The sequence below is a fragment of the Chaetomium globosum genome, genomic scaffold, assembly GCF_000143365.1.
Source record: "Chaetomium globosum CBS 148.51 scaffold_2 genomic scaffold, whole genome shotgun sequence".
Lineage (NCBI taxonomy): Eukaryota > Fungi > Ascomycota > Sordariomycetes > Sordariales > Chaetomiaceae > Chaetomium > Chaetomium globosum.
Genome location: NT_165977.1, coordinates 2170226 through 2196051, shown reverse-complemented (window position 1 = coordinate 2196051; position 25826 = coordinate 2170226). Strand labels below are relative to the sequence as shown.

Genomic DNA, 25826 nt, shown 5'->3' with positions numbered 1-25826 from the left:
TTTGCCACCTTATAGGCGAGCTGGGCGAGCTGTCCAAGCTGTCCGAACTTGGCTGGCAACACCCGGCGCAACCCGGCACGGATGCCTGCTCCCCGTGGCTGATCATAACAAGCCCAGACCCCACACCGCTCCCCCGTTCAGCCTGATGATGTCTTCCATCTCCCCCAAGAACTGCCAACTGCCGAGCGGCAGGCCCGGAATGAAAGAAAACAAAAATGCTGCATTTTGAATTTGCCCCGTCCAACTCCGTTGTATACCGTACAGCTATCCAAACCCCCATCTCTCTTGACGCACTTGCTCCCGCCACGCTACTCATCTACTCCTCGTCCTCTTCTTCCTCGCTCTCGTCTACATCCATTCCCTCCCCGACCATGACCGAGAAAGTAGGCGCCTGGTCGACTCCGACATAGCTGTCGCTCATCAAGAACAGGTTCAGGTCGTGGCGCCCAGGCGTCGGCACCGTGTACTCCAGCCTGAGATTGAGCTCCCGGCCGACCGTGACCCGCTTGATGGCAAGCAGCGTCTTGGTGCTCTCCTCGCCGACCACAAGCCACCAGTTCTCCGACTTCTTGGCCGGGTAGAACGGCGCATGCACCGTGGGGTCGAACTCCTCGTCCTCCTCGACCTCGCGCTCGATGTGGATTTTGAGGTACGCCGGCTCGCCCGCGCGGATGTCCTCCTTGTCCACGACGTCGAACTCGAGCGAGATGTCGGGGTACTTGCTGTTTGTGAAGTTGGCCGCCTGCGCGAGCTGTGCTTGGGAGAGGCCAAGGTCTTTGACGAGCGAACCATAGTCGGCGTTCTCTTCGGGGTTCATCTTCTCCATGAAGTCAAAGATGTCATTGATGTCGTACTTGTTTGCCACCTTGACCACCTCCGGCGTGAAGTTGGGAATCTGCTTCAGCGGGCTGTCGCGATCCCACATGGCCTGTACCACCATCTGCGACATTTCCATCGCATTCATCGCGTTCAGATGGCCATCGGACGAGAGGATATCGACAACGGCGCTCAGGAGGCTGAGAAGCTTGGTCAGGATGACTTCTTGGTCCTTGGCAAGATCAATAGGCAGGTTCATCCTCGAGAAGTGCGCCTGAACCAAGACGAAAGCCTTGAAATGAGGCGAGTCGTAAGCCAGCACTGTCATCTTGGCTGGCACCTTGTCGTAGATGCGCCGGAGGATGACCTCTTCGTGCCGCCGGATTTGAATCGACTCGAACTCGGTAGCCGACGTCACGATCTCCAGAATGCCCTTCAGCTTGGTCTTCTGGTTGAGCGACAGGAGGAACGTTTGCATCGTGTAGTACGAGATGTTGTAGTAGGCCGCGATCATCGCAGCGTTCTGCGGCGCGACCGTTCCGTCCTCCTCGTCCATCTCAATGATCTTCGAATCAGCCAACTCCTTCAGCGTCGCCTCAACCATGTCGGACAGGTACTGGCTGAGTCCTTCGTGCGTCGGATCCGTCAGGCTGTAGTAGCTTGGGTTGGCAAGTAAACGCCGGTAGAAATACGTAAACGTGGCCCAGTTGATAGCGTCCTCGCCGGACTCGATCATCTTGGTGCTGATCTCTGTCACGAAGGCATCGTAGAGGAAGTTGTGAAGGTGCGACTCAACCGGTAGCGCTTCGTTCAGGAACTTTTTGTAGTACTCTCTCTTCACAGCCGGAAGCATGAGGACGCCACGGCTGCGTCCGTCCTTCGACGGCTGCACGGCCTTGCCAAACATCTGGAGCACCTCGCTCAGAGGATAGTCGACGTAACGATGTTCTCTGCCCTCAAAGTATTGAGTACCCATGACGATGACCAGGTGAGCCGTGCAATCAAGCTCCCAGCAGACATCACGTGAGGCAATGAGTACTTGGATGGCACCGTTCTTGTAGAGATGCTTGACGATGCGCTTGTCGCTCTGGCTCAGGGCTTCATGGTAGTAACCGACACCATGGGACAGAGCCTCGGCGAGAGCTTCTTCTTGGACACGGTCGAGAAGCTTCCGGATCTGGTGCACTTCAACGTGCAGGAACCGGTCTTCGTCGTCGTCCGCGAGGCAGGCCGTGAGAAGATCGCGAGCCGTGGCTCTAGTTTGCTTCCGATTCGGAACAAAAATGAGGGCCGGTTGGTTCGCCGACAGCTGGGTGACAGCGAGGTATGTCGGCTTCGCCATGGCGAGCATAAGGGACGGGAAGTGGGGGATGGTGTAGGACTGAATATGAAGCTCCAGCGGCACCGGGCGCACATGGGGGCTGAAGTTGTAGATGTCATGCTTCTTGGCGTCAATCCACTCGCCCACATCGCGAGCATTGGCCAGAGAGACGCTGAGGCCGACGATCCTCATGGGCAGTTCTGTCTGTGTACGAATGTAGTGCATCCGAGACACGATGATCTCGTAGATGTACCCCATTTGGCCACCGAGAAGATGCAACTCATCCGCGATGAATAGTTCTACCGTTTGGACGTTCTTCCTCCGCTTCCATTGCCGGGACAGGACGTCCCACTGAAGGGGGGTGGCTAAGATGAGGTCTCCTTGCTCGAGCAGCTTGAGGTCGCTGGAGGTCTCGCCCGTCAGCTTCACAACATCCTTGCCCCCACGGAGATTCGAGAAGCGCTTCTGCCAGTCCTCGAATCGTTGGTCTACAAGCTCCTGGAAGGGCGCAATGTAGACTGCACGCCCGGGGTCTTCATTCGCCCAGTGGTGCAACAGAGCAAATTCAGCGCAGACAGTCTTTCCGCTGCCAGTTGGCGAGGCCACCAAAACGTTGTTGTCGGTGTTGTACAGGGAATTAAAGGTCTGCGTCTGTACCTTGTTGAATTGCTGCCAGTCGGGGTAAAGGGCCGCGTAGTCCTTGGCCTTGAGAGCCGACACAGGCAGAGGTTGCAGGTCGAGCAGCTCTGTATGTGGAGGAAACCGCTCCGGCAGGATGAGCTTCTGAAATGACACTGCCATCCGGGTCTCGGAGTGCATCCACCGATCGGAGATGACCGATATGAAGTAGTTGGGCGGCATCGGCTCGGAGATGGGCACCGTAAACTCGACGGTGTGCTCATTGGTGTCCGACTCGGCGTAATCCTTGCGCAGAATGAACTGGTCATGGAAGAGAATGTCCTCGCCGTCGCAATCCTCCACGAGAATCCAGAAGCTTTCGGACAGCCCATGGACGTCGACATCCCACTCAAAGTTGGGAGTGATGGTAAGCTCGACACGCAGCATCGATCTTGTCATGGGTTGCACATTGGCCTGAATTTCGACCCGAGGAAACTTGGCGACGAGGCTGCACACAGTCTTGCCAGCCTTCGGCAAGCCAAGTAACTCGCCCATACGAGGAGGGTCCAAATCAAAGTAGCTGCTGAACGGCACCTCTATCCTCTCTGCCTTCCGCACAATCTCGATAGCGCAGCTGGGGAACTGCCTGAGAGGCGACATGGTGGGCCACATCCTCTTCTCAGCCATTTTGCAAAGGTTCAGGGCGAGCTTGGCGACAGAGGCCCAACCTTTCTTCAGAGTAATCTCGAAGATAGCGCGGAGGATGCGGCCAGCGGACTGGGTGACGTAAACCATGTCAGCCATAAGAGCCAACCCGTCGAGCTTGAGGCGGGAGATGTAGGCTTGGAGAAGAACGTTGATCTTGGCCGTCGGCTCTTCGATACTCTCCTTCACCGGGATCGGGACACGGGCAAGAATTTTGGCAAGCTCAAGCTTCTCCTCCTGACGGACGGGGATATACTTGAACTCGCCGCTCTGAGCGAAGACGCGGAACAGCTCGACGTCGTTCATGGCCGGCTGAATCAGCTTGTTATACGTGTCCATCGAAGTATGAGTGATGTAGTAATGGGATGCGATGCGCCCCAATTCTGTGGATTGCAGCTTGCCGGTCTTCTCGTCGTATTTGACCAAGTTGGATTTCTTCAAGACGGCAGCAGCGGAATGGACCAAGTCAACCCGCTTTTGCTCCAGCGCGCCATCGTCCTCGTATTCAGCGCCGACACTGTAGAGTCCCGGAGAGCGAAGCATGCGAACGAAGAGATAAGTGTAGCCGAGCCACTCCACACCCTCGTCGCGGGTTCGAATATTGCCAAGAACAATTTCGGCGTTCAAGTTATCAACAAGCTTGCTCGCAAGTTGGCTTTCGATCGGCAGCTGCTGGTTGAGCAACGACAGATAGTATGGAATCTCGCCTTGGGTAGTGATGATGATGCCCTCACCGTATTTGTCGAATTGAGGACGGCCCGCGCGGCCAAGCATCTGTAGCACATCCTGGGGGCTCAGCTCGACCCAGCTACCCTTCTCTGGAGAGTAAACTTGTGTGCCCTTGATGATAACCGTATGCGCGGGAAGGTTAACACCCCAGGCGAGCGTTGCCGTGCACACGAGCACTTGGATGTGTCCGCTCGCGAAAAGCTCCTCGACGTCAGTTCGGTCCTCTCGGGTCATGCCGGCGTGATGGATGCCAAAACCGTAGGGTAGGATGTCCTTGAGATCAGTGTTGTTGACCGAATTAGCCGCCTCGCTCAAGACTTCACGGGTGCCGGCATCATGCTTGAGAATTTGGTCGATTGTTTCCATTTCCAGGGCTTTGTCGCGGATGTACTTTGCTGTCTTGGCCGTCTCTTTTCTCGAGTGCACAAACACCAGCATCTGATGGCGATTTTGGCCTACGTGCTCAAGGACCTTTTGGTAGGTGATGTCGTTCATCGTCTTGAGTTGCTTGATGGCCTTCTTATCCGAAACGCCGATGAACTCTTGCCGCAACGGACACGGACGGAATGAACCGTCGAAATGGAACATGCCCTTTTCGAAGTCGACCCGAAGGAAGCTAGCCACATCCCGATAGTTAGGCAGCGTAGCTGACAAGCCGACGATACGAACCGGTTCACCCGTCTGCTCGGTCTTGCGGATAGTCCTGCTGACAACGCTTTCCAGGACCGGGCCACGGTCGTCGTGCAGGAGATGGATCTCATCGATGATGATGAGACGAACGAGGTTTGTGTACGAGATGTCGGTTGCCTTCCTTGTGATGACATCCCATTTTTCAGGGGTCGTCACGATGACCTGGGTCTCAGAGATTTGCTGCTTGGTGAGTTGGCGGTCGCCCGTCAGCTCTGACACCTTGATGCCGTACGGCTGCAACCTCTTCCCGAAATTCCCAACCTGCTCCTGCACAAGGGCTTTCAAAGGGGCGATGTAGACAATTTTGAACGCGTCTAAATCAATCTCTCCTCGGCTGTTCCTATTCTTACCAATCTCACGAAGCATCGTAAGCATGGCTACGTTTGTTTTGCCACTGCCCGTCGGGGCGCAGACGAGCATGTTGCCGTCATCTTGGAAGGCGGAGGGATAACACTTGGACTGGATCTTGTTCAAGGTCTTTGTCGTACTGAAGGGCAGTTGAGCCCACTCGGGCATTTCGGAAATCGGAATGTTCTGGTCGCTGGGGTCGTTCCGCGGTTTTGGCTGCGGGATGTGGACCTCCTCATATCCCTTGAAAGTTCGCTTCGTCGTGCCCTCCGGGAGCGTGACTCTCGGGTTAGTCATGAGGTGGTTCCCTTGGTCGAAGACAAGGTTCTCCAAGTTGATCAGCTTCTTCGGCTGAAGCCCCCCCACCAATTGCCCTTCAGACTGTTCCTCTGCTTGGACCTGCCCGCTTTCAAGAGTGCTCTTGTCGATGTCCATCTTGATTTCCATCTTGGGCTTTTTCTGGCCGTCTTTGGGCTTGCCGTGGAGCTCGTCGAGAATCCATCGTAGCCCCTCTGAAGCCATCTCCCGCTCGATCGTCCCGCGCTCTTCCTGGCCCTCGGCTTTGGCTAGGCGGGTGAGCCACACAACCTTCTCGCGGTTCTCGATGAGCTTTTGCACGATCTCATGGTGCTCATAGTCAAAAAGTTCCATGAGGTCGTTTTCGATATCACGAAGCTGTTTCTCCTCGCCATCAGGTTCATCTGGCTCCCCTGATAGAATTTTCAGAGCTTGTAGGGTCTTGTCATGCTGGATATGGGCATCGGGATACAGCCGGCCGATCTGGCGCTGCAGCCAGTATGCATCGATATCCCGAGCCGGAACGGCGTTTTTCTCTTCCGACTTCCCTTTTCCTTGGGGGACAGCATCGATCACCATGGCCTCGCCGTCGGCCAACCCCACCTCTTCCTCGTCACGGTCCTTGCCCGCTTCCCCACCCTCGGCAGCTTCTAGAAGATCCGGGTCATCTTCTTCGTCCTGGTCCTCGTCTTCCGAGGACTCGTCCCGGACCACGTCGAGCATCCCGTCATCATCATCTTCATTTTCGAAGTTGACGGCAACACCCTGTCTGCCGTCGACCTCGTCCTCGCCGGCCCCCTTTACATCCTCCATATCCTCGTCTTCATCCTGCGCATCGTAATCCGTGATCTTCTTCCCGAGGTTGATTAGCTCGTTGAACTGCTTCGGGTTCATCGAGATCCCTAGAATATCGTCGACCTCCTTCTTCTTGTCGAAATCCTTCAGGTCGTCGTCCTTGAGATACTCTAGCGTCGCGTCGGCAGCGCTCCGCACGACCTCGTGGGGAACATCACCAAGATGTTCTGCCACTATCGTCAGAATAAGGTTGAAGGCATCGCGTGTAGGCTGAGTCCGGGGTCGATACCGGATGCCTTCGATCAAGGCGTCGGCGCCAGACAGGATACCACCACCACGTGCGTCTGCCTTGCTCTTCTGCTGCTTCATGTGCCGTAGGACATCGGCGCCTTCCCGCATGCTCCCTCGCTCCACATCCGGCATGGCGCCAGTCTTCTTCGTCTTTGGCGCCGAGCCCCGACCTACGCGACCTCCCATCTCTTTGATAGACAAGCGCCCGGCCAACGACTCTGGATCTCCAGTGGCCTCATCGGTTCGTCTCGTCACAAACCGACGGTCCGCCTGGAGAACCAGGTTGGACATGGCCGAGTACTTGTACTGCGAGACATCGCGTTGGTAATCGGACATCTTGGGCGAATTTATTAGGGTATCTCGGGGTCGACTGAAAGTGGATGGGCGTCAGGTCGCGATGATATCTGTACTTCGACTATCGCCGCCGCGTCGATTCTGCCTGCAGCTTGGTGGCGTTAATCAGTCCGACCCCACCCAAATTAGGATGTCTCTATGTCGCGGACAGATTATGTCTCCGCACCGCATCGAGAGGAAAAGGTCGAGGCGCGAAGAAGAATTTAAAAGGAATCGTGGTGTCAAGGAGTTGGAGGTGATGGTTATCGCGGTCGTGATGAGGACGGGATGTTGCTGTTTGACTGCAACTTCACCTGGCAAAGCCGGAAATTTTTGGGCAGGTTGCAGCAGCAGCGGCCCCTGATTGGTTGATGTTGCCCTAGCGAATGTGCGAGCTTTGGGGAGCTCCCCGCTGTCAGGCAAGCCCCAGGCACCGCAGCGCCGAGACAACCCAGTGGACCAGAACTGCCCATCTCATGGACCTTCAGGCGCATGCGGTCTCAGGCGTTCCATGTTGACTTCATCCTGACCGACACTTTTAGTGTTTCCCAAAACAATGACAGAAATTTCCGGGTCAACACCTCAGCAAACACTGCCAACTTGAGATCAACGCAGGATGGGTTCAGCCAGCGAGAGTACCTTCAAAAATATTCAAAAAACACTCGAACCCTACATCCGACCAAGAGAGGAAGTCACACGTATAAGACAGATTTTGGCTGTTCACCTCGGCTCGTCCCTCAACGATGGCGGTGCACTCGGGCCTCTGGCTCTTATTGATACGGATGAAGTCGAACCCCCCTTAACCGCCCGAGGTTTGCAGAAAGAATACCTCGAGGCCTTGAACGCAAACATCAAGGCTCGCGACGAGTTTGCCGCATGTTGCCATGAGCAGCCGCAACCAAAGGAGACTCCAACGAGTCCCGATGACCAGTGTGCAGATCGATTGCAGGAACACCTCACAGCAATCCGCCTTCGACAGAAACGCGATAAACTGCAGGCCATTGAGGGGGGTATCACCTCGCTCAGTCAAAAACCAGCCGCGTCACCCAACTTCCTGAAACCCGAGGAAATATTTAGGGATTCGAGGCCGCTCCCGGATATGCCCAGGGAGTTGGTGACTGCTCTGACGTTTGACAAGTCAAACAGCGGCCCGCATATTAAGGGGCTCGTCGACCAGCTGGATAAGCACGTTCTGCAAACGAAGCTCCTGCTGCAACGCGAGGAGCAACTGTTAGAGAAGGTCAAGTCACGATCCAGCGTCAGACCGGAGACGCTTAGCCCAGGCGCGAAATTTGAGGCACTGAACAAGACGAGAGAGACGCTTATCAACTGGATCGAGACCGAGCTCAGCAAGGCCGCGGGGGAGGATGGGGGTGCGGAGGGACAGGAATCCCAAAAGCACCGCCCGCATGCAGAGTCTCTCAACATGGAGGAGCAGCTGGCTAGTATCCAGGAAAAATATGCTCAGTATCTCGAGGCGAGAAAGACTCTTCTTCAGCTTGTCAGCCAGCAACCTCAGCCGGTCATCAGACCTCCCACGAAGGAGGTGACACCACCAGCTCCAGGAACACCAAAACCACCACCCACCGCACACCTCTTGTCCCCGTACCTCGAGCAACTGCTCTCGATTTCCCGCGAGCAGAAAGGGCTTATTGCCCACAAATCGCACCTCAACGCAACCGTTTCCAAGCAGGTGAAAGAAAACAGCCAGATCATCGACCACCTGGCCGAAGAGAGCCACCTCATACCAGCGCACCCCATGCCAGGAGCGGGGCGGGCCAATGCAGCCTTTGCCGAGGCTACGTCGATGACCGGAGAGCCTGGGCCCTCCGACCGGGTAAGACCCTGGGTGTTCGCGGCCGACTCCGCCAAAATCTCTACTCTGGAAGCCGTGGCCGAGAAGATCGAGGAGGGCCAGGTTGCGCTCGAGGGCTCGATGCGCAGGTTTGGGGAGATTGAAGAGCTGCTGGGACCACCCCCAGACGGTCAACAGAAGGACAAGGGCGGGAGGGCCGGCGAGGATGATCTATGGCTGGCTGAAGGCCGCCCATCAGGGAGGGCGGCAGGGGCACGGAAGAATACGATCGGAAAAGCAGAGAAACCGGCGGACCCCAAGACGGTGTGGGATACGTTGGATGGAAATCTCGGGCTTCTTCGAGCCGAGAAAGATAGCTCTTAAATCACAGCAATGAACAACACACACCCCATTTATTCCTTTGCCTGCTCCGTAACGCCTTTGATATGACCGAGCACCTTTTCCCCTTCCTTTCTACAGCTCCCATTACCGCCCCGCCATAATCCCCGAGATGCGAAGTGCAAGATCCAATATCGAGAGGTGCTCATCCGCTCCGTCCACCAGCCTCTTGTCGGTCTCAGAAAAGACCATAACGATCTTGTTCTTTTGGATATCGGGAATCGTCTCGTCGTAGACAACAGCCGAATGGAGTTGTGTCATAGTCTGCCCGGCGCTCCACCCATCGGCAACCATCTCCTCCACCACCTTGGCAATTGCCTGGTACGTCTCGCCAGCAGCCCGCGGTCGCATTGCCTGGACCAGCGCCTGGATCGTACTGTCTGGGATCACACCAGCAATATCCTCCACAACCTTGGCCGTCACCATCTTGTCCACATCCATCGCCTCACCATCCTCGCCGCCAGCCACCGAGGCGCTGGCACCCACCAACCGAGCGGCACTCTGCAAGAAGGTAATCGCCTTTCTCAAATCACCATCGCTGCACTTGATAAGCGCATCCACGGCCGCGTCCTCGATGGGCACCCCCTCCAACCGCGCAATCTCCTCCAGCCGGCGGCGGGCATTGCCCTGGTCGAGGCTCTTGAAGCGGAACTTGCTGCAGCGACTCGCCAGCGGGTCAATGATGCGAGTCACATAGTTGCAGATCAGGCAGAACCGCGTGATCTTGCTGTACGTCTCCATGGTGCGGCGCAGGGCGCTCTGGGCGTCCTGGGTCATGCTGTCGGCCTCGTCCAGGATGATGATCTTGAAGGGCGGGCACGGGTACCGCGTCTTGTAGCCCGCCGGCGGGTTGGTCAGCTGCGTGCGCGCAAAGTCTTTGACCTTCTCCCGCACGATCGAGATGCCCCGCTCGTCCGACGCGTTGAGCTCCAGCACGCGCGACTTCATTAGCTCCGGGCCGTAGAGCTCCTTGGCGAGCGCGAGGATGGTCGAGGTTTTGCCTGTGCCGGGAGGGCCGTAGAAGAGCATGTGTGGAAGCTGGTTGGGTTGGGGATGGTGTTAGCTGGTTGATGGGTAAGGTGGGTGGGGGTAAGAGGAGTACCTACGTTGGAGGCTTGGAGCGTCCGTTCGAGGACGGTGATGGTGTGGTCTTGGGCTGTCACATCGCTGAGTGTCTTGGGTCGACTAGATGGAATCAGTCAGCACATCCCATGTAGCCAGGAATAGAGTCGCAGTAGTGGCGTACTATTTCTCGACCCAAGGCTGTACCCTCGTGGTTTCGCTTTTCTGCTTTTCTGTGCTGCTCGATGTCGTCCCATTAGCAGCCGCCGCCTTTCGGGCCTTGAGGTCGAAGAAGTTTGACATGGCAGTTCGCGAATAGCGTTTGAGCTAGGATCGCTAGGAGGTAGGTAATATTGGATACTGAAGTATTTTGGTTGTGAAAATCCCCTTGTTGCGGTCTTGCTGGCTGTCGGTGCAGGCACTTTACGCGTCGATTTTGATGGAAGACGCGCCGGGTTTCTGGCGGGAGTTAGCGCGCCAGCCCGGCGCCATGTCAGCCGCCCCTCTCCTCTGCACAAGGGCTGAAGATGGATGCCCCACCAGCCTTCCAAACACCACTTCCATCCCCAATGGACCTAGGTAGGTCCTGCAAAGCATCGGAGAAGGGTGAAATGCATGGGTGTTGTAGTTATCTCATCCCCTCGGCCTTCCTCAAAGCCGCCTCAGATACCCTATTTTTTATTCTTATTTGAGAGCTTCATTTGCAATATGATCACTCATATCTCTTTCGACCTTAGGTGCTCCATGGAACAGGGACCAAGGATTTCGATCTCCAAGCCGGACTTAGGTGGTTCGTCCCACCATGGTCTTGGAAGTTGAGGCATGGAACATATCTTGAGGTACCAGGTACCTCTCTTTTAATTTTGTGCTCAGATGCTCCAATCGTTTTCTGTACCCGAAAACCCTGCGTCGTCAAATGTGAGGAAAGCTTCGAACCCACCCAGGTCTGCAGGCCCGCTTAACGCAACCCAACCTCACCTGAACTTTGAGAGGTCCATACCTTGTCTACAGGTAGGTAGGTACTAAGGTATGCAGTTTTGTGACAGCTGCACGATGTGCACATGTGCCGTCAGGGATTTTGCAGCATGTCCATAGGAGCAAATGACAAACACATACCGGTCACATCCACCTAATTTGAAGCTGCATGACCGTGATGTCCGAAACTGGACGACTATCATCAGGAAGTGTTGAATGAGCCGTTGCCTCCTTTGTACAGATCAGAAATCCAAAACATTATTGAGCACTCGTGGCATGGCAAACGGGGCTTGGGTGGTTTGATGGGTCAGTTATCGAACGCTCGTTGGCAAATTGAAGAACAGCGTTGTTTTGTTGGTCCTGTCCATAGGCAGCATTGGATGTAAGTCGCCGCTCTTGTGCCGCCCCAGGCGCTGTTCACAGTGCCCCACACATTGTGTATGGTGAGGAGGAAGGTTTGCAGCCTAAAGCTGCACTGTGTTGAGGCCCTTGCTAGCCCGGCCAGGAGGGTCCGCCTTCATTCATCGGGCCCCGCCACGGCCCTCAGTGCCTCAGCCTTCCATCAAATGCCCGCCGCCCTCCTCTTCGAACCTAGCCCTCTTCCTCGCCAGACCACGACTCTCTTTGCGCCATTCTTCCCTAAAACAGTGAACGATTCCTTTCAGTGGTCCATGAAGTATACTTCCTTTTCACAGGAAATAATCGGCGAACTGCAGCAATGGCGGACCAGTCCGTATTCCGAATCACGAAGGTGGGTCGCTGTTGTCCCCCTCTGCTTGCGCGGGGTTGTATGGGCTGACCCATGATGGCGATGCCGTCCCGATCGTAGGAGTTGAGCGAGCTCCAGAAGAATTCGGACCTTTGTAAGCCCCAGAGCATACCCCCCGGGCCGGATATTCCAACATTCCTTCTAACATTACTTTCTCAGCACTCGCCGTTGCCTGTCGCGATATCGATGTTCGAAATGTCAAGGCGCTTATCATCGGACCGCACGAGACGCCCTATGAATTCGGGTTCTTTGAGGTAACAGGGTGTTCATTAATCGGAATTGGTTTGGCTTGCTAATATGTCGGTAGTTTGCGTTCAAATTCAACAAAGGTACACGACCCACACGAGAAAGGTCGACATCCGGGTGAGGATACTGACGATCTGTTTAGAATATCCGAGGAAGTCGCCGCAGGTCACCGCGATCACGACGAACGGGGGTCGGTGCAGGTTCAATCCCAACATCTATGCCAATGGCAGAGTATGCCTGTATGTGAAACCCCACCTGTTACCTGAGGGCGACATGCAGACTGACTGGGCCGTAGATCAATTCTAGGGTAATCGACGTTCCGTAATCGCGACTTACATACGGTCATTCCTCGAGCAGGAGGCTAATCTAGAGTAGAACATGGCGGGGTGAGCGAGGAGAGGAGTGGTCTGCCGCACAGGGCCTGGAATCTATCCTGCTCTCCATCCAGAGCCTGATGTCTTCGAACCCCTACGAGAACGAGCCCGGCTTTGAAGATGCCAACGAGACCTCCGACAAGAAGAACCAGAAGGACTACGTGCAGAAGGTGCTACAACCCACAACGATCCGGAGCCCGTGAGGCTGACCAATCTGCAGATCCGTCACGAGACACTCAGAGTCTCCGTCATTCAGCGCCTGGAGGAATATCTCAAGATCGGGCTTGACGGTGCCGTTACGGCCCCCGCGGCCACGAAGGATGACTATGACCTGGACATGGACACCATCGAAGACGAATCCAGCACTCCATTCGAGCCGTTCAAGGATCTATGCAAGCGCAGATTCCTGTGGTACTACGATTCCTACCTCGCTACCATCAAAAAGGGAATGTCGGAAGTGAAGGATGGCACGATGTTTGTGCGGATGCCCTTCGAGGGCTCCAACAATACAATGGAGGGGAAATTCAACTACGGTGAACTCGAGCGTCGGCTGCAAGGCATCAAGAAGGCCTTGGACGCGGAAACCGAAGCTTGGGCAGTGGAGGGGCTTGCGGCGAAGTCTAAGGATACAACCGTCGCGGTCAACCTTCAGAGACAGTTCGAGCAGATTGTCGAGTTCTTCAAGCGTTCCGGCACCGCGCACAACCTTGAGTTGGTTGATGGCAACCCCTTCGACTGGGTTCTGACGTACTTCGGAAAGCCCATGACGAATCTCGACGGCGGCTTGTTCAGGGCGAGGCTGTTTTTCAGTCCTCGGTTCCCAGAGGAGCAGCCACGGATCAAGTTCGAAACACGTCTATTCCACCACAGGATTGCTGCGGACGGCACACCTTGCTATGTGGTGCCGTCCAGCCGGCGGGAGGACGTCAAGACGCATATCGAGGCCATCATCGAGGCCTTGGAAGAGGACCACCCTCCGTACGACCCTAGGACGCTCGTCCACCCCGAGGCGTTCAAGCTGTATTGGGGTTCGCCCGAGGATCGACGTGTGTACAACCGGCGCCTGCGGCGGTCGGTCCAGCAGTCCATGGAGTATGTCTATTCAACCCGGAAGGCCACGGCAGTGTCACTAACCAATCGGTAGGGACTTCTAGATGAGCGCCGAGCTCGCCCACATGCAGATTTCTCTTTGATTTCGATCCTTTTTTTTTTTCACGCATGGCATCAGCTTGTTGGGTCCACGGGAATCCAAACCAAGCCGTTCGGCGTTCGGACATGGCTAAGGGGAAACAGGCAGGGTTAAGGTAGCCGGGGTGGAGTTCACGAGTCTGGGTGTTCGGTTTGCTTTTACGGAATGTGATGATACTCAACGGCCTGGTTTCCTGCTGGAAGAACGCGCTCGAGGCTTTCCCCCTTACATAAACTTCGCTCGGTGAGGAGACGGCGTGTAGATACCTTTTTCTTGTACGGATGTAAACCTTCCTGGACCGTGTACCGAGATTGTCGTGCCCGACTTGTCCATGACACACCAACACCAACGACGCTAACTATTCTTAATACCGAGTGTGATTTTATTATGTATGGTCCTTGTATGATCTTGTGTGTGATCTCGTAACTATAACCAGATGAATTCCGAGATTCAAGTCACACCGCAAAACGCCGCTGCTATGCTGTTCATCCATGCTGACTCTCTTGCTCGTCAACACATGGCATCATGCCACCCCATCCCATTTATAACTATCATCATGCCATCCCATTTATAAACACTCAAAGAAACCACCCAATATATCTGCGAAGGTAGATGAGGTGAGAGGATGAGAGGGTGCGCCCTCATCGCTTCCCACCCCTCCCCTTCTTCTCCACCTTATCCTTCATCGGGTTATATGGCGCCGCGACCCCGTTCAACCGCCGTGCCGGCTCGCCACCACCACCACCGCCACCACCACCGCCGGCGGCGGCGGCACCAGCCTTGAACGCGTAGGCCCCGCCCTGGCCCAGGGCCATGGGCGCGCCGGGCGTCGGCGCCGCCACCTGCTCCGCGTGCAGCTTGTCGAGCGACTCGCCCACCACGCCATATTGTGCCCAGTTGATGGGCGGGCAGCGCACGACGGTCTGGGGCTTGGGAAGGGTTTGCCAGGCAGGTGCTGACGCTGTTCCTGGTGCTAATGATGATGCGGATGATGATGAGGGGTGGTGGCTTCTTTGGTTCGAACCTTCGGCGCCGTTCGTCGTCGTTGTTGTTGTTGTTGTTGGTGATGTCGGGGTGGTGCGGCTGTCGGTTTTGAACTCGGATTCGGGTGTGACCTGCTGGCGGGTGCCGTCGCCGTTTTGGTCGGCGGGGTGAGAGTCGGCGTCGGAGTCGGATTCGGATTCGGAGTCGTTTTCTGCTGGGCCCCCGTTCGCGCTCCGCATCCTCCCCGATGTTAGGGGATCGCCTTCCATGCGCACCCTCCCGCTTACCAGGTCAGCGGTGAAGGCTTCCGGGTTGGCAAGCGCCGCGTCCTTGGCGCGACTTAGTAACTGGACATCGGCAGTCGCGCGGGCGCGTTGGAGTTGTAATATTGATATCGCGCTCTTGAGAGCGAGCACGTCCGGGTTTGACTCGAAGTCGATGGGTTGCGCTGGTGGCGGCGTCATGCCGACTTGATCGGTCTGGGTTGTGTGTGTGAAGACTGGCCGGCCGGCCGCAAAGTCTGGTAATGTGCTCTGTGCCGTTGTTGGGGCGGGGTGGGCCGGACGGGAGCCCATAAACTCTGTCGATTCTTGAGTCGGAGTGATAGGGCTGACATGGGGGCGCGATGGCGATTGCTGTCGCGACGAGGCTGAAGCCTGGCATGGAGGCGTTGTCCCGGCCTCTGCTGTCCGCGGTGGAAGTTTGGTGGTGATCGTAATGCCCGGCATGGTTTGAGCTGTTATTCGTGTATGTGGTTGGTGTTAACACATGATTGCGCTGGAAGAAAGGTGCATGAAAACGGCGTGGCAAAGAGCTGATCATGACAAAGAGATGGCCATGGCAATGGACGGACAGCGACCCGGACACGTGCCGGAGTGGGAACCTCGAGTGGGGTGAAGCTTCCATTGCTGGGCTGACCCCGCCACCCGATCATTGCCCCTTGTTGCCTTGACTGTTCGCGAATCAAATGTCAAGGTTGCTTCTTTCTATGGGCCTCATTGTCAAGCTCGGCTTGGCGCAACAGCTTTCCTTTGTTTCCATGCCTGCATACCTGACCTGCTTGCCTTGAGCTTCCATGCCTTCCGCCTGCCGCCTTGGCCCCGCCTTGGCCCCGCCCGAGCGCTTTGGAATGGAAACCTGGGCCAGCAGCTTTCGCTTCCAAGAAATATTGGAACGCCCCAAAACTCAAAGGACAAAAGCCGCGGGATATACGAAAGGCGGTACGTAGTATTCGTATCTCCACAATATTATTATCCCACATATTCTTACAAGTACAACTAGTCTTCCGCAGGCAAACATTAACTATCTGAGACCTTGGTTGCTTCGGTGAATACCACACAACCCCCAAGTTGTTGTACATACCGCGGACAACGCTCACTGTTCGTACTATTCTGTAAAATTAGAAGTCTGTCACAGGGCGTGCCAAGCTCAATGTTTCGATTTCTGCTCGCTCTCGCTATGTATTATGCTGCCCTCGTGTTCTCGAATGTCTCGGAAACTAGCAGCAGTGCCTAACTATGCAAGGCAAGGGTCGAAGGCTTGCTTGGTCATGCCATGTGCTCGTTCTATCCAATAGATAAACTAGTTTTGGAGGTTAACCAAGCTTCCGGGCTTCCAGAAGCAGACCCTAGCGTACAGCGCGATCCCTGCCATGCATCGACTCATGCAGCTGAAGAGCCTACGCAAAAGGCGGGATCCGGTTTGCCGTTCCTCAAGGTGCAGCATCATCATGGCTTTGCTTGTTTCTTCCGATTCCCACTTTGTTTCGCAGAAAGATATCCGCTCGTCGATTGTGTCTCCAGGGTGAAATTCACCCCGTCCTCAAACCAAGTATGTCACTCTCCACTGCTTCGCAAGTCAGACATTTTCTCACACATGATAGCCTTAGCTCTTGGTCTGAGCAGGCGGTCAAGCTGGGCCCCTTCCTCGCGGGCTGCCCGCTAGATATCTGACTCGACTATGTGCCGTTTTTGCTTCGATATGGCCGTCTTGTAAGCCCACGAGCCCACAAGACGTCAATCCGGGACTGGCTCTCCTATGCTACGTTATCCGAGGGTTAAACCGATGCCGGGACTCATAACAACAAAACCCCCTTTGACGAGCATCCCAAAGTCATTGCCTACCTAGCCATGGACCCAACAGACGCCCCAGGCTCAAACCCCAATGCAGAGCTCGCTCCAACAGACGGCCACAAAACCACGGCACCGGCAGCCGGGCAGAAAGCAGCAAAACACCCCACCAACAAAAGAGAGTCATGGCTCTCCAGCAAAGCTCAAAAACTCGCCAGCTGGCTCGCCACCACGGAACCCTCCGCCCAGGCCTTCCGGCAATACCGCAAAGAAGCCTTCAAAAAAGCAGGCATCTCGCCGCACGACACGGAGCCGCCGCACGCAAAGCTGCAAGCCCCGATCGGCCAGATCCCCGCGGATGCCATCCGGCCCGCATCCGGGCCCACCCCGGAAGCGATGGCGCGGAGGAAGGCAGCTGACCGGAGGAAGAAACGGTACAGCGGGCAATCGGCGGGCGTGTTCGAAGGACAGACCTCGTCGTCGTCGGGGTCTAGGTCGGTATATAGAGCCCCGGGGGCGGCGTCAGATTCTCTGAGTAGCTTCCCCTATGGAGGGTCGAGTAACTAGAAAAGGGTTGGGAATTCAACGACTCTTGTATCGAGTGCTTGCTCAAGCCACTTGTGAGGGGGGCCATTTCTCGTATGTTAAGGTGCAGCTTGACACTTGCTTGCTTGGACAATAAGCAAGGCGGGAGATCCCTCGATGGTGGAGTGCTTTCGGGGTAGCTCCGCTTGGAGACCCGAGTTTGCCGAGATGTTGCCATTGGACGGAGTACGAAGTACCTTAGCAAATGTACGAACAGACGGAGGAACAATGCGATTGTCGGTATTCGGCAATGACTCAACCATTCGTAGTTGAAGAAAAAAAAATCCCAAAAAGACTAGGAAAGACATATATTTTCCATGGGATCCCCGCGGAGTGAAAGAAAAAGGAGACCATGTGGCCCGTTTGATGGGCGATCTGCCGCTTTTGCTCCGGCCCTTCGACCAATGAGTCCGGGCTGCCATCGCAACTTGCCGAGCCATGACGTCTTTGATAGTAGTTGAGGTCCGGCGCAAAACCGAGGCAAATTGTCTGCAACCCGGAATGCTCAAGAAAAAGGGAGACGATGGAGGAATACTAAGAGCAGGATTCAAAACTGAAAACAGCGATAAATTCCTCGGCTCGGACACATCAACTTACAGCTTTCGTTTCTCCCAGATCGGTCGTGTACTAGTTCATACTAGATGCACAGCATCTCGCACTTGACGTCATACCGTCTGAGACATCCGAAACCATGAAAGGGTTCTGGAACCAGCATGAGACCGACGAGGATCGGGCCGGGCGGAGCTCGCCCCCGGGCCGGTCCTCTGAGGACACCCGGCCGGACACCCGGGTGGACGAGCACACACGGCTCCTGCCGAACCGCATCCATAGCACGCCGTATCTCTCGCCCGACGACCCCGCTGTTTCGCCGTACAACCTCTGGACCGTGCGCTTTGTCCGCTGGATCACTGTCGCCCTGACCGTCATCACCTTTGTCTGGTGGGTGTTGATGGTCGTCTCGGTCTTCATCACGCCCCCCGGCCTGCATGTCCGGGGATCTCCCTTCTTCGCTTTCGACTATGCCTCGCTCGCGCTCCTTACCTTGATTGTCACGCTGCTGTTTTTCTCCGTCCCCAGCAGGCTGGCGAGGATATTTGGCATTGTCAACGCGGTTGTGCTGCTTGTTGACGCCGTCATGATCCTGGCGGTTCCGGGGCTGCGACACGCCGAGATCTGGGTCGGCATCGCCAGCGTCATCTGGGCCGCGCTGATGGCGGCCTGGTTCGTGGCCGCCGACCGAACAGTGCAATGGGCCAAGGCTGAGGAGGAAGAGCGCTTGACCGGTCGCCCGGAGAGCAGGCGCACAGTGTTAGAATGGGCCGAGGTCACCTTATCGACAGTTGTGCTGGTCGCCATGATATGTATCGTGGGGCTTATGACGCTCACGTTGACGTTGCGGGCCATCGACGTCGGTCTCCCACCTCCTGGCGAGCGGTATTGGGTGGACGGCGATAGATATCAAATCCATCTGTTCTGCTATGGCAACAAAACCGACGCGGCTGGGGCGAGGTCGACCACGGTACTGTTCGAAGGGGGCGAGGATCCGGTGGAGCGTGGTCTATGGCAGTTTGCGGAAAACGCCGTCAAGAACGGATCCATCACTCGGTTCTGTTTTGCTGACCGTCCGGGTATGGCATGGGTAAGTTGGTGGCCGCGTTGCTTTCCAAGTATCACAGTCTGCTAACACATGGGGCTAGAGTGATACCGCGCCATCCCCGTTCTCGGCGAGTATCGCTTCGGACGGCCTGAGCGAAACACTCACCCGAGCTGGAGAAGAAGGGCCGTAAGTGATGAATGATCTGGGACACGGCTGGTGGGAAAGAGTAGAAGCTAACAAACCGGTCGACCACAGTTGGATACTCGCCAGCGCTGGTATCGGGTCCTTGTACTCGCGTGTCTTCAGTTCCCGCCATGGCGATCAGGTGCGAGGCATCCTCATGATTGATCCTCTCCACGAGGACCTCCTCGCCCGTACCGGCAGCCCTGGGCGCGGCTTCCTCCTTTGGATCCGGGGCGTCATTTCGCCTTGCGGGATTGATCGTATCCTGGGTGCCATTTTCAGGGGTAGGCGGGCCGTGGACCGGGTTTGGGGCCGTTCCTCGTATCAGTCCGGAACCACCATCTTTGCCAAACTCCAAGAGAGTCTCGTGGCAGAGTCGCTCACCAAGCGAGATGTGGTCTCCAGCCGTGCCATCCAGGATAAGGATACACCGCTCGTGGTGATCAGTTCAGGCCACCAAATCCGTAAGGACAGGGACTGGGAGAACAAGGTTGGTGATCAGCATCGCCGTTTGAACCCTGGCATTGGACCGACTTGACTGATACGGAAATAGCAACGGGATCTGAGCCATCTCACCACAAACCTGGAGAATTGGGACATTGTGGACGATGCACCTCACCGTGTTTGGGATACCTTGGGCGGGAGAGAGATTATCGAGAGGAGACTAAGAAAGCTGGTTAACTAGGCCGTTGGGAAACAAGGGAGTTTGATGCAAGCTACCACGGCCACGTGGGCTGTGTGTCGAATGAACGCGAATGGCTTCGGGTAGCCGATTTACAAGTTGCATTTGGTTGGAGTTCATCTTGGGGATAAGGTGAGTTGCAGTATGGTTATTGTTTAGTATCCGCGTCCAGACTACATGGCTTCATTAGGTTCCGTTGAAATTCGGGCATGTGGGATGTTTGTGATAGGTAGAGCGAGCGAGTGATATTCAGTTGTAGGTTCTGAGAAGAAAAGGTTCAAGCTGGGCAGTTTCAACCCAGGGTTTGTTTGATGTAAGGGGAATTCAAGAAGCTGCTCATCATCGCACCTGCCGGATGATTGACACTGAACCCAGTTCCCGCTACATAAAATTTGCTTATGAGATGCGCTAAGGTTGACATTGGTCTGTGGTTGAAAAGTCGGTTTCCTGTTATTACCGGGCCGACGATCTGATAAGGAGAAATAAGAGTGAAAAGGTTGGAAACCAGCTATCAAATAAGTAGTAGGTTACAGATTACCGATGCTTTCTTTACCCGGTTTTTCGGTGATGTCGGATACTGCCCCATCTTGACCCTTCGACAAAGTCTCGAGAAACAATGAATCACTCTTTTTTTTGTCCCTTGCTTGGCTACGAACCTGGCAATCTCCCCATCCGCTCCATGGTGACAGGGGAACCTCCAAGCTCGCGGACAGAAGGAGGGGACAAAGCTTCCCTGGCCCGTGGTGTGCTTCCAGGGCCTAATAATAAAAGCACTGGGCTGTGCCTCGATTTCACCTTCTCCTCGCTCCATACCTGCATGGGTTCGAGTCGATCCATGCTGTCAAATGTCTGGGAAGTCTACAAAATGAGAATGGGACGCAAATAGAAAAATAACCAAATTTTGTGCCTTTGGGTTGTCTATCACTGGTTGCACCAAGTGTCAGGTTAACTAAACCTTTCTTTTGCCCAACGGTTTTTAGGCACGCATCCTCACTCCTTCCCTCTTGGGCCCAATGCCCACTAAAGACCACCCACCAAAGCTGGCCAAAGCCTGGAAATTAGCACTCCGCCGTGGCGGGGGCTTGCCGATCGCTGCTGTCCGACCCAGGCTTTGAAGTGGATCGCACAACCTTGACCTCCTGAACATCTCCGTCTCTTGTCATCTTCAACCCGACTCGAGCGCACTGGTATCCGCAAGCACCATCCGAACGAGCTTGCATACATTTTCCGCCTGGGTTTGCTTCCCGCTCTGCAGGAGTGGACGGGTCCCAGACAAAGCCGCACCCACAGCACCACAGTACCACAGCACCACAGCGCAGCCAGCCGCACAACGCCGAGACTCGACCGCACTCGACCGCACCCGACCGCGACAAGTGGCTTTCCTCAACACCATCCCCCTCAGCCTCAACCCATATCCACATTCACCTTGCCCAGCCTCTCGGCACCAAGTGCATCGCTCTCTCAACCTCGACCTCGGCCGGAAACAATCGCTGTGCCGACATCGCTCTTTTACCTCGAGTTTAAGGCTGGCCAACCCGTGTTCTAGGTTTCGAATTACCAGTTAGATGCTCAGCGAGCTACCCCCGCTTCTGACCTCCAACTCTCGCCTCGGCCGCCAAACGTGCACACCACCTCGTGTCCCTCGCTACGGTCGCGTTCTAGACAGAGAAGGCCACATGGTGGGTGTGATCAACAAGAAGTGGGTGGATTGAGGATCAGTCTACCATGGCAGGATACGATTACGGCGGCAGCCCAGGCAGTGACTGGGGCCATGGCCATCCACCCGGTGGTAGTGAGCCCCCGTACCGGATGGACCAAGAACATTCCAATCTCACGCCGGCTCTGCCCCGACACAATGGCGGTCATGGTAATCAGGGGGGGAGACAGCCGGCCTCCCCCTCATTGAGCGCTGAGAATACCGACACCGAGTCGAGGCGCAGCGGGGAGAGGAACGGGTCGAGGCCACGGGGTTCTAGGTCGGCCAGTGGCCAGGTGCGCACTTGCAAGAAATGTGGCGAGCCGTTAACGGGGCAGTTTGTGCGTGCACTGGATGGGACATTCCACTTGGACTGCTTCAAGTGTCGGGTGAGTTCGTTAAGTCATGTTTGTTTTGGCTCCCTTTGTTAACGGCTGTGCAGGACTGTGGCCAGATTGTAGCCTCGAAATTCTTCCCAGCCGATGATGGAGATGGCACAGGGCAGTACCCCCTCTGCGAGACCGACTACTTCCGCCGACTCGGGTTGCTATGCCACCAATGCAACGGCGCACTTCGGGGGTCTTACATCACCGCCCTCGAGCGCAAGTATCACGTCGACCACTTTACTTGTTCCCTGTGCCCGACCGTGTTTGGAGCCCAGGACAGCTACTACGAACACGATGATCAGGTCTACTGCCACTACCACTACTCCACCCAGTTTGCCCAACGCTGCAACGGTTGTCAGGCCTCCATTCTTAAGCAGTTCGTCGAGATCTTCCGAAACGGCCAGAACCAGCACTGGCACCCTGAATGCTACATGATCCACAAGTTTTGGAATGTCCGCCTCAACCCGCCCCAGGATGTGCCCGCCCCAATCCCAGATGACCCAGCTGGCCGCGAACTTGTCCGCGAAGAGGAGGAGCGTATGGAAGAGAAGGTTTACCGGATATGGAGCGTCCTGTCAACATTCGAGGAGTCGTCGGCCGCTTGCATATCAGACATGCTGCTGCATGTAAGTAATGGCGCATATATCGACGGTGTCATGGTCGCCAAGAGGTTTATCTTCCATGTCGACATTCTCTTCCGGTCCGCCGATAGGCTCGATGGGTCCATGGCCCATCTCGAGATGAACTGTAGGAATGAGCCCTCTTTCGCTGCAGGTCCGGACGGCTAACTTGATCGTGTAGCTCTCGCTTATGGCCGAGAAGCCAAGCTCCTCTGCAAGAAGATTGTGGCATTCTTCTCACTATTGTCCAAGACGCAGGACAGGGCTACACGTAAACCGGGCGTCACCCAGGATTTGTTAACCCTTGTTACAGGTCTTGCTCATTACCTCAAACTCCTAATCCGGATTTGCCTCCAAGGAGCGCTCCGCATAGAGAAAGAGCGCAAGAACGCGGAGGGTCTCTACCACTTCTTGGGCGATCTCAACGACTTGGAGACGCTCAAGGCGGACGACAACTCCACCACCACACTGCAGTTAACCTCTGGCATGTCGAGACTCTCGGCCCATGATTCAGACCAGTGCGCGTCTTGCCGGAAACCGATCGAGGACGAGTGTGCGAAGATCGAGGATAAGAGATGGCACCTGGGATGTGCCAACTGCTCGCGATGTGGCAAGGAGCTTGGGCGAAACCTCCAGGATGCGCACCTCAATCCCTATGATGCCAAGATCTTCTGCAGCAGCTGCGAACCCAACACGCCGCCGAATGCGGCGCCGCTTGAGCATGTTACCAAGCTGCAACAATACGTCTTTTTGCTCCAGGTCGCGCTGGCCAGGCTCCTCGAGATCCTTCGGGCTAGTGGCTCGATCCCTAGTTTTTCGGATGACCCGAATGGGGATGGTTCAGGCCCGACTGAAGGGCGATCAGGACCACACGGGGGCCAGTATCCTAGGCATCACAGGGAGTCGTCTTATGAGAGCGCTCTCAACGATGTCAAGAGGTTAAAGAGCACCCGTCTGGACAAGCACCTGTCGTCGAGCTTTAGGAAAGCCCGCACATCGCGAATCCTGGACGGACCTGAAAGCAGTAGCGCACGCCCCGGGTCGGCCGGCGGCGGCCAAGGGGAGGGCGGCTTTAACAAGCACTTTTCCATCGTCGAGGAAAGGGGGCCTATCGACGAAGAGGACATAATGTTGCCCAATCAGGATGCGATAACGCTGGATGACATCCCTCGGATTATCGCGGCGGAACAAGCGAGAGAGCAACAACGGCCCTACCCACCCCCAGGACAAGAGCTTTTCCGTTCGACAACAGGCGAGCCTCAGTTTGGCTCCGGTGAACCCGTGGGCGGCAACGGCCATCAGCGCAGCCTCTCAGACGGCAAGGGGCCAGGGTCTCGCGCTCCTGGCGGACAGCCTGGTTTGCGCAGCCGGCGCTATTTCTCTGAATTATCCGGGCTGGAATACTTCATTGTGAGGCATCTTGCCGTCCTGACCATGCACCCCATGGTGGAATCCGAGTTCACACTTGAGGAACTCCTTGGCTTCATTGAAAGCAAAAAGCCAGCCAACTTCTGGAAGAACATCGGCAAGGCTTTCAAGAACGATGGTCGCAAGAACGTTAAGAAGAAGGGGGTTTTCGGCGTGCCCTTGGAGGTTATCATCGAGAGGGATGGCGCAGAATCCACAGACGGCGTCGGACCTGGCACCCTGCGGATCCCCGCCGTTGTGGACGATATCATCTCGTCCATGAAACAGATGGACCTCTCCGTGGAGGGTGTCTTCCGTAAGAACGGCAACATCAAGAAGCTCGGCGAGCTCGTGGAGAAGATCGACAAGGAGGAGCAGGTAGACTTCAGCTCAACCCAAGCCGTCCAAGTAGCCGCCCTGCTGAAGCGTTACCTCCGAGACCTACCGGACCCCTTGATGACACAGAAGCTTTACCGGTTGTGGCTGGCTGCTGCCAAGATCCAGGACGAGCAAAAGATGCGGCGCTGTCTCCATTTGACTTGCTGCTTACTCCCAAAACCCAACCGGGACTCCTTGGAGATTCTATTTTGTTTCCTGAAATGGGTTGGGTCGTTTCACCAAGTCGATGACGAGTCGGGGTCCAAAATGGACATCAAAAACCTGGCCACTGTCATCGCGCCCAACGTCTTATTCGACAGGAATAAGCTGTCCAGCTTTGATAACGAGCCCATGTTTGCGATTCAAGTGGTGGAGATGTTGATAGCAAACATCGGGGAGATGTGTTTGGTAAGCCTACTGGTGCTTTTTGCCTCGACTCAAGAAGATTAACAGTCGTTTAGGTTCCCGATGATCTTGTCGACATCCTGAGCGACCAGGGGTTGTTCAACTCCACCGGGGAGCTGACCAGCAAAGAAATCCTCAAGAAGTTCTCTGACCGGGCCGCAAACAGGCTCGGCCCGCAACAGTATGCCGAAGTCACCGAAATCGTCGGCCGGCACGAAATCCCCACTCGCCCACCGCCCAGGCGGATAGAGACCGACCCGTCCCAGTGGCAGCAGGAGAGCAGTGCCCGCCCAGTTCAAGAGCCGATGTCTTACGGCCCACCCCACGCGGCGACGCCGCCGCCGAAACGAGGGCCATACGACGCGCCGCCGTACGGTCAGTTCGACCCTCAAGGGGGCCCAACGCCAGACGGCAGCGGCCGTGGCGGTAGCCAACTTCAACCGCAGCCACAACAACAGCAACCGCCGCCGCAGCAACAGTCACAACAGCAGCAAAGAGAGTGGCGCAACTCGGGGTGGGGGAGGCAGAATAGCGGGTTGACGACCAGCAGCGTCTAGCACACGGCTGCTGATGGTAGCAACGGTTTCGCGACTTTACCACCCCGGTATGACTGAACTGAAAGTCTTCTTTTTCTCTGGCCTGTTACTTTCATCACCGGGCTCGGCGTAGACGGCGTACTTTTTTTTCTTTTGTTTCTGCATGCACCATTATTGGTTGATTGCGAGGCGAGCAAGCAAAGCAAGCATGGTTGTGAGGCGTTAATTTTGAGCTTTTTTTTACACACTCACACTTTTTTTTTTCTTCGCTTCGTTCATCCAGCCATGAAAAAAAATCTCATACCATTTTCACGATGTTTGAGTTGTGCCAGTCGGGGTGGACGCGTTAAGCGGGCTGGCCTCCTGGCAATGTTGGCTTATATTTTCGGGATGGTTGCGGTGCTGCTGCCGGTGGGTGGTGCGGGCAGCGGCGGAATGTGAATACGGGGATCGTTGTGGCCGGTGGAAATAGTGGAGGGAAAGTTGGGGTGGGAAGGGGGGGGGGAAGGGATAAGAAACTGGGAACTGGCTGTGAATAGAGAGAGG

General features: G+C 55.8%; 7 protein-coding genes across 7 annotated transcripts; 4 read left to right on the top strand and 3 right to left on the bottom strand.

The window, feature by feature from the left end:
• Window positions 1-316: 316 nt before the first annotated feature.
• CHGG_02826 (uncharacterized protein) lies at window positions 317-6946 on the bottom strand (the record flags this gene model as incomplete). The annotated part of the gene is made up of 1 exon (XM_001229341.1): window positions 317-6946. One exon carries the CDS (start codon window positions 6944-6946, stop codon window positions 317-319), a length of 6630 nt encoding a protein of 2209 aa, XP_001229342.1.
• A 613-nt stretch (window positions 6947-7559) lies between these two features.
• Window positions 7560-9122, top strand: CHGG_02825 (uncharacterized protein; the record flags this gene model as incomplete). The annotated part of the gene is made up of 1 exon (XM_001229340.1): window positions 7560-9122. One exon carries the CDS (start codon window positions 7560-7562, stop codon window positions 9120-9122), a length of 1563 nt encoding a protein of 520 aa, XP_001229341.1.
• Window positions 9123-9224: 102 nt separating this feature from the next.
• Window positions 9225-10502, bottom strand: CHGG_02824 (uncharacterized protein; the record flags this gene model as incomplete). Its single annotated transcript, XM_001229339.1, has 3 exons — window positions 9225-10175; window positions 10244-10322; window positions 10384-10502. The coding sequence occupies 3 exons, from the start codon at window positions 10500-10502 to the stop codon at window positions 9225-9227; spliced, it is 1149 nt and encodes a 382-aa protein (XP_001229340.1).
• Window positions 10503-11892: 1390 nt separating this feature from the next.
• On the top strand, window positions 11893-13707 carry CHGG_02823 (uncharacterized protein; the record flags this gene model as incomplete). Its single annotated transcript, XM_001229338.1, has 6 exons — window positions 11893-11925; window positions 12004-12037; window positions 12103-12187; window positions 12332-12428; window positions 12638-12733; window positions 12784-13707. 6 exons carry the CDS (start codon window positions 11893-11895, stop codon window positions 13705-13707), a joined length of 1269 nt encoding a protein of 422 aa, XP_001229339.1.
• Window positions 13708-14393: 686 nt separating this feature from the next.
• Window positions 14394-15464, bottom strand: CHGG_02822 (uncharacterized protein; the record flags this gene model as incomplete). Its single annotated transcript, XM_001229337.1, has 1 exon — window positions 14394-15464. The coding sequence occupies one exon, from the start codon at window positions 15462-15464 to the stop codon at window positions 14394-14396; it is 1071 nt and encodes a 356-aa protein (XP_001229338.1).
• Window positions 15465-18081: 2617 nt separating this feature from the next.
• On the top strand, window positions 18082-19855 carry CHGG_02821 (uncharacterized protein; the record flags this gene model as incomplete). The annotated part of the gene is made up of 4 exons (XM_001229336.1): window positions 18082-19029; window positions 19088-19173; window positions 19243-19660; window positions 19724-19855. 4 exons carry the CDS (start codon window positions 18082-18084, stop codon window positions 19853-19855), a joined length of 1584 nt encoding a protein of 527 aa, XP_001229337.1.
• A 1722-nt stretch (window positions 19856-21577) lies between these two features.
• On the top strand, window positions 21578-25301 carry CHGG_02820 (uncharacterized protein; the record flags this gene model as incomplete). The annotated part of the gene is made up of 4 exons (XM_001229335.1): window positions 21578-21937; window positions 21991-22708; window positions 22868-24747; window positions 24801-25301. The coding sequence occupies 4 exons, from the start codon at window positions 21578-21580 to the stop codon at window positions 25299-25301; spliced, it is 3459 nt and encodes a 1152-aa protein (XP_001229336.1).
• Window positions 25302-25826: the final 525 nt, after the last annotated feature.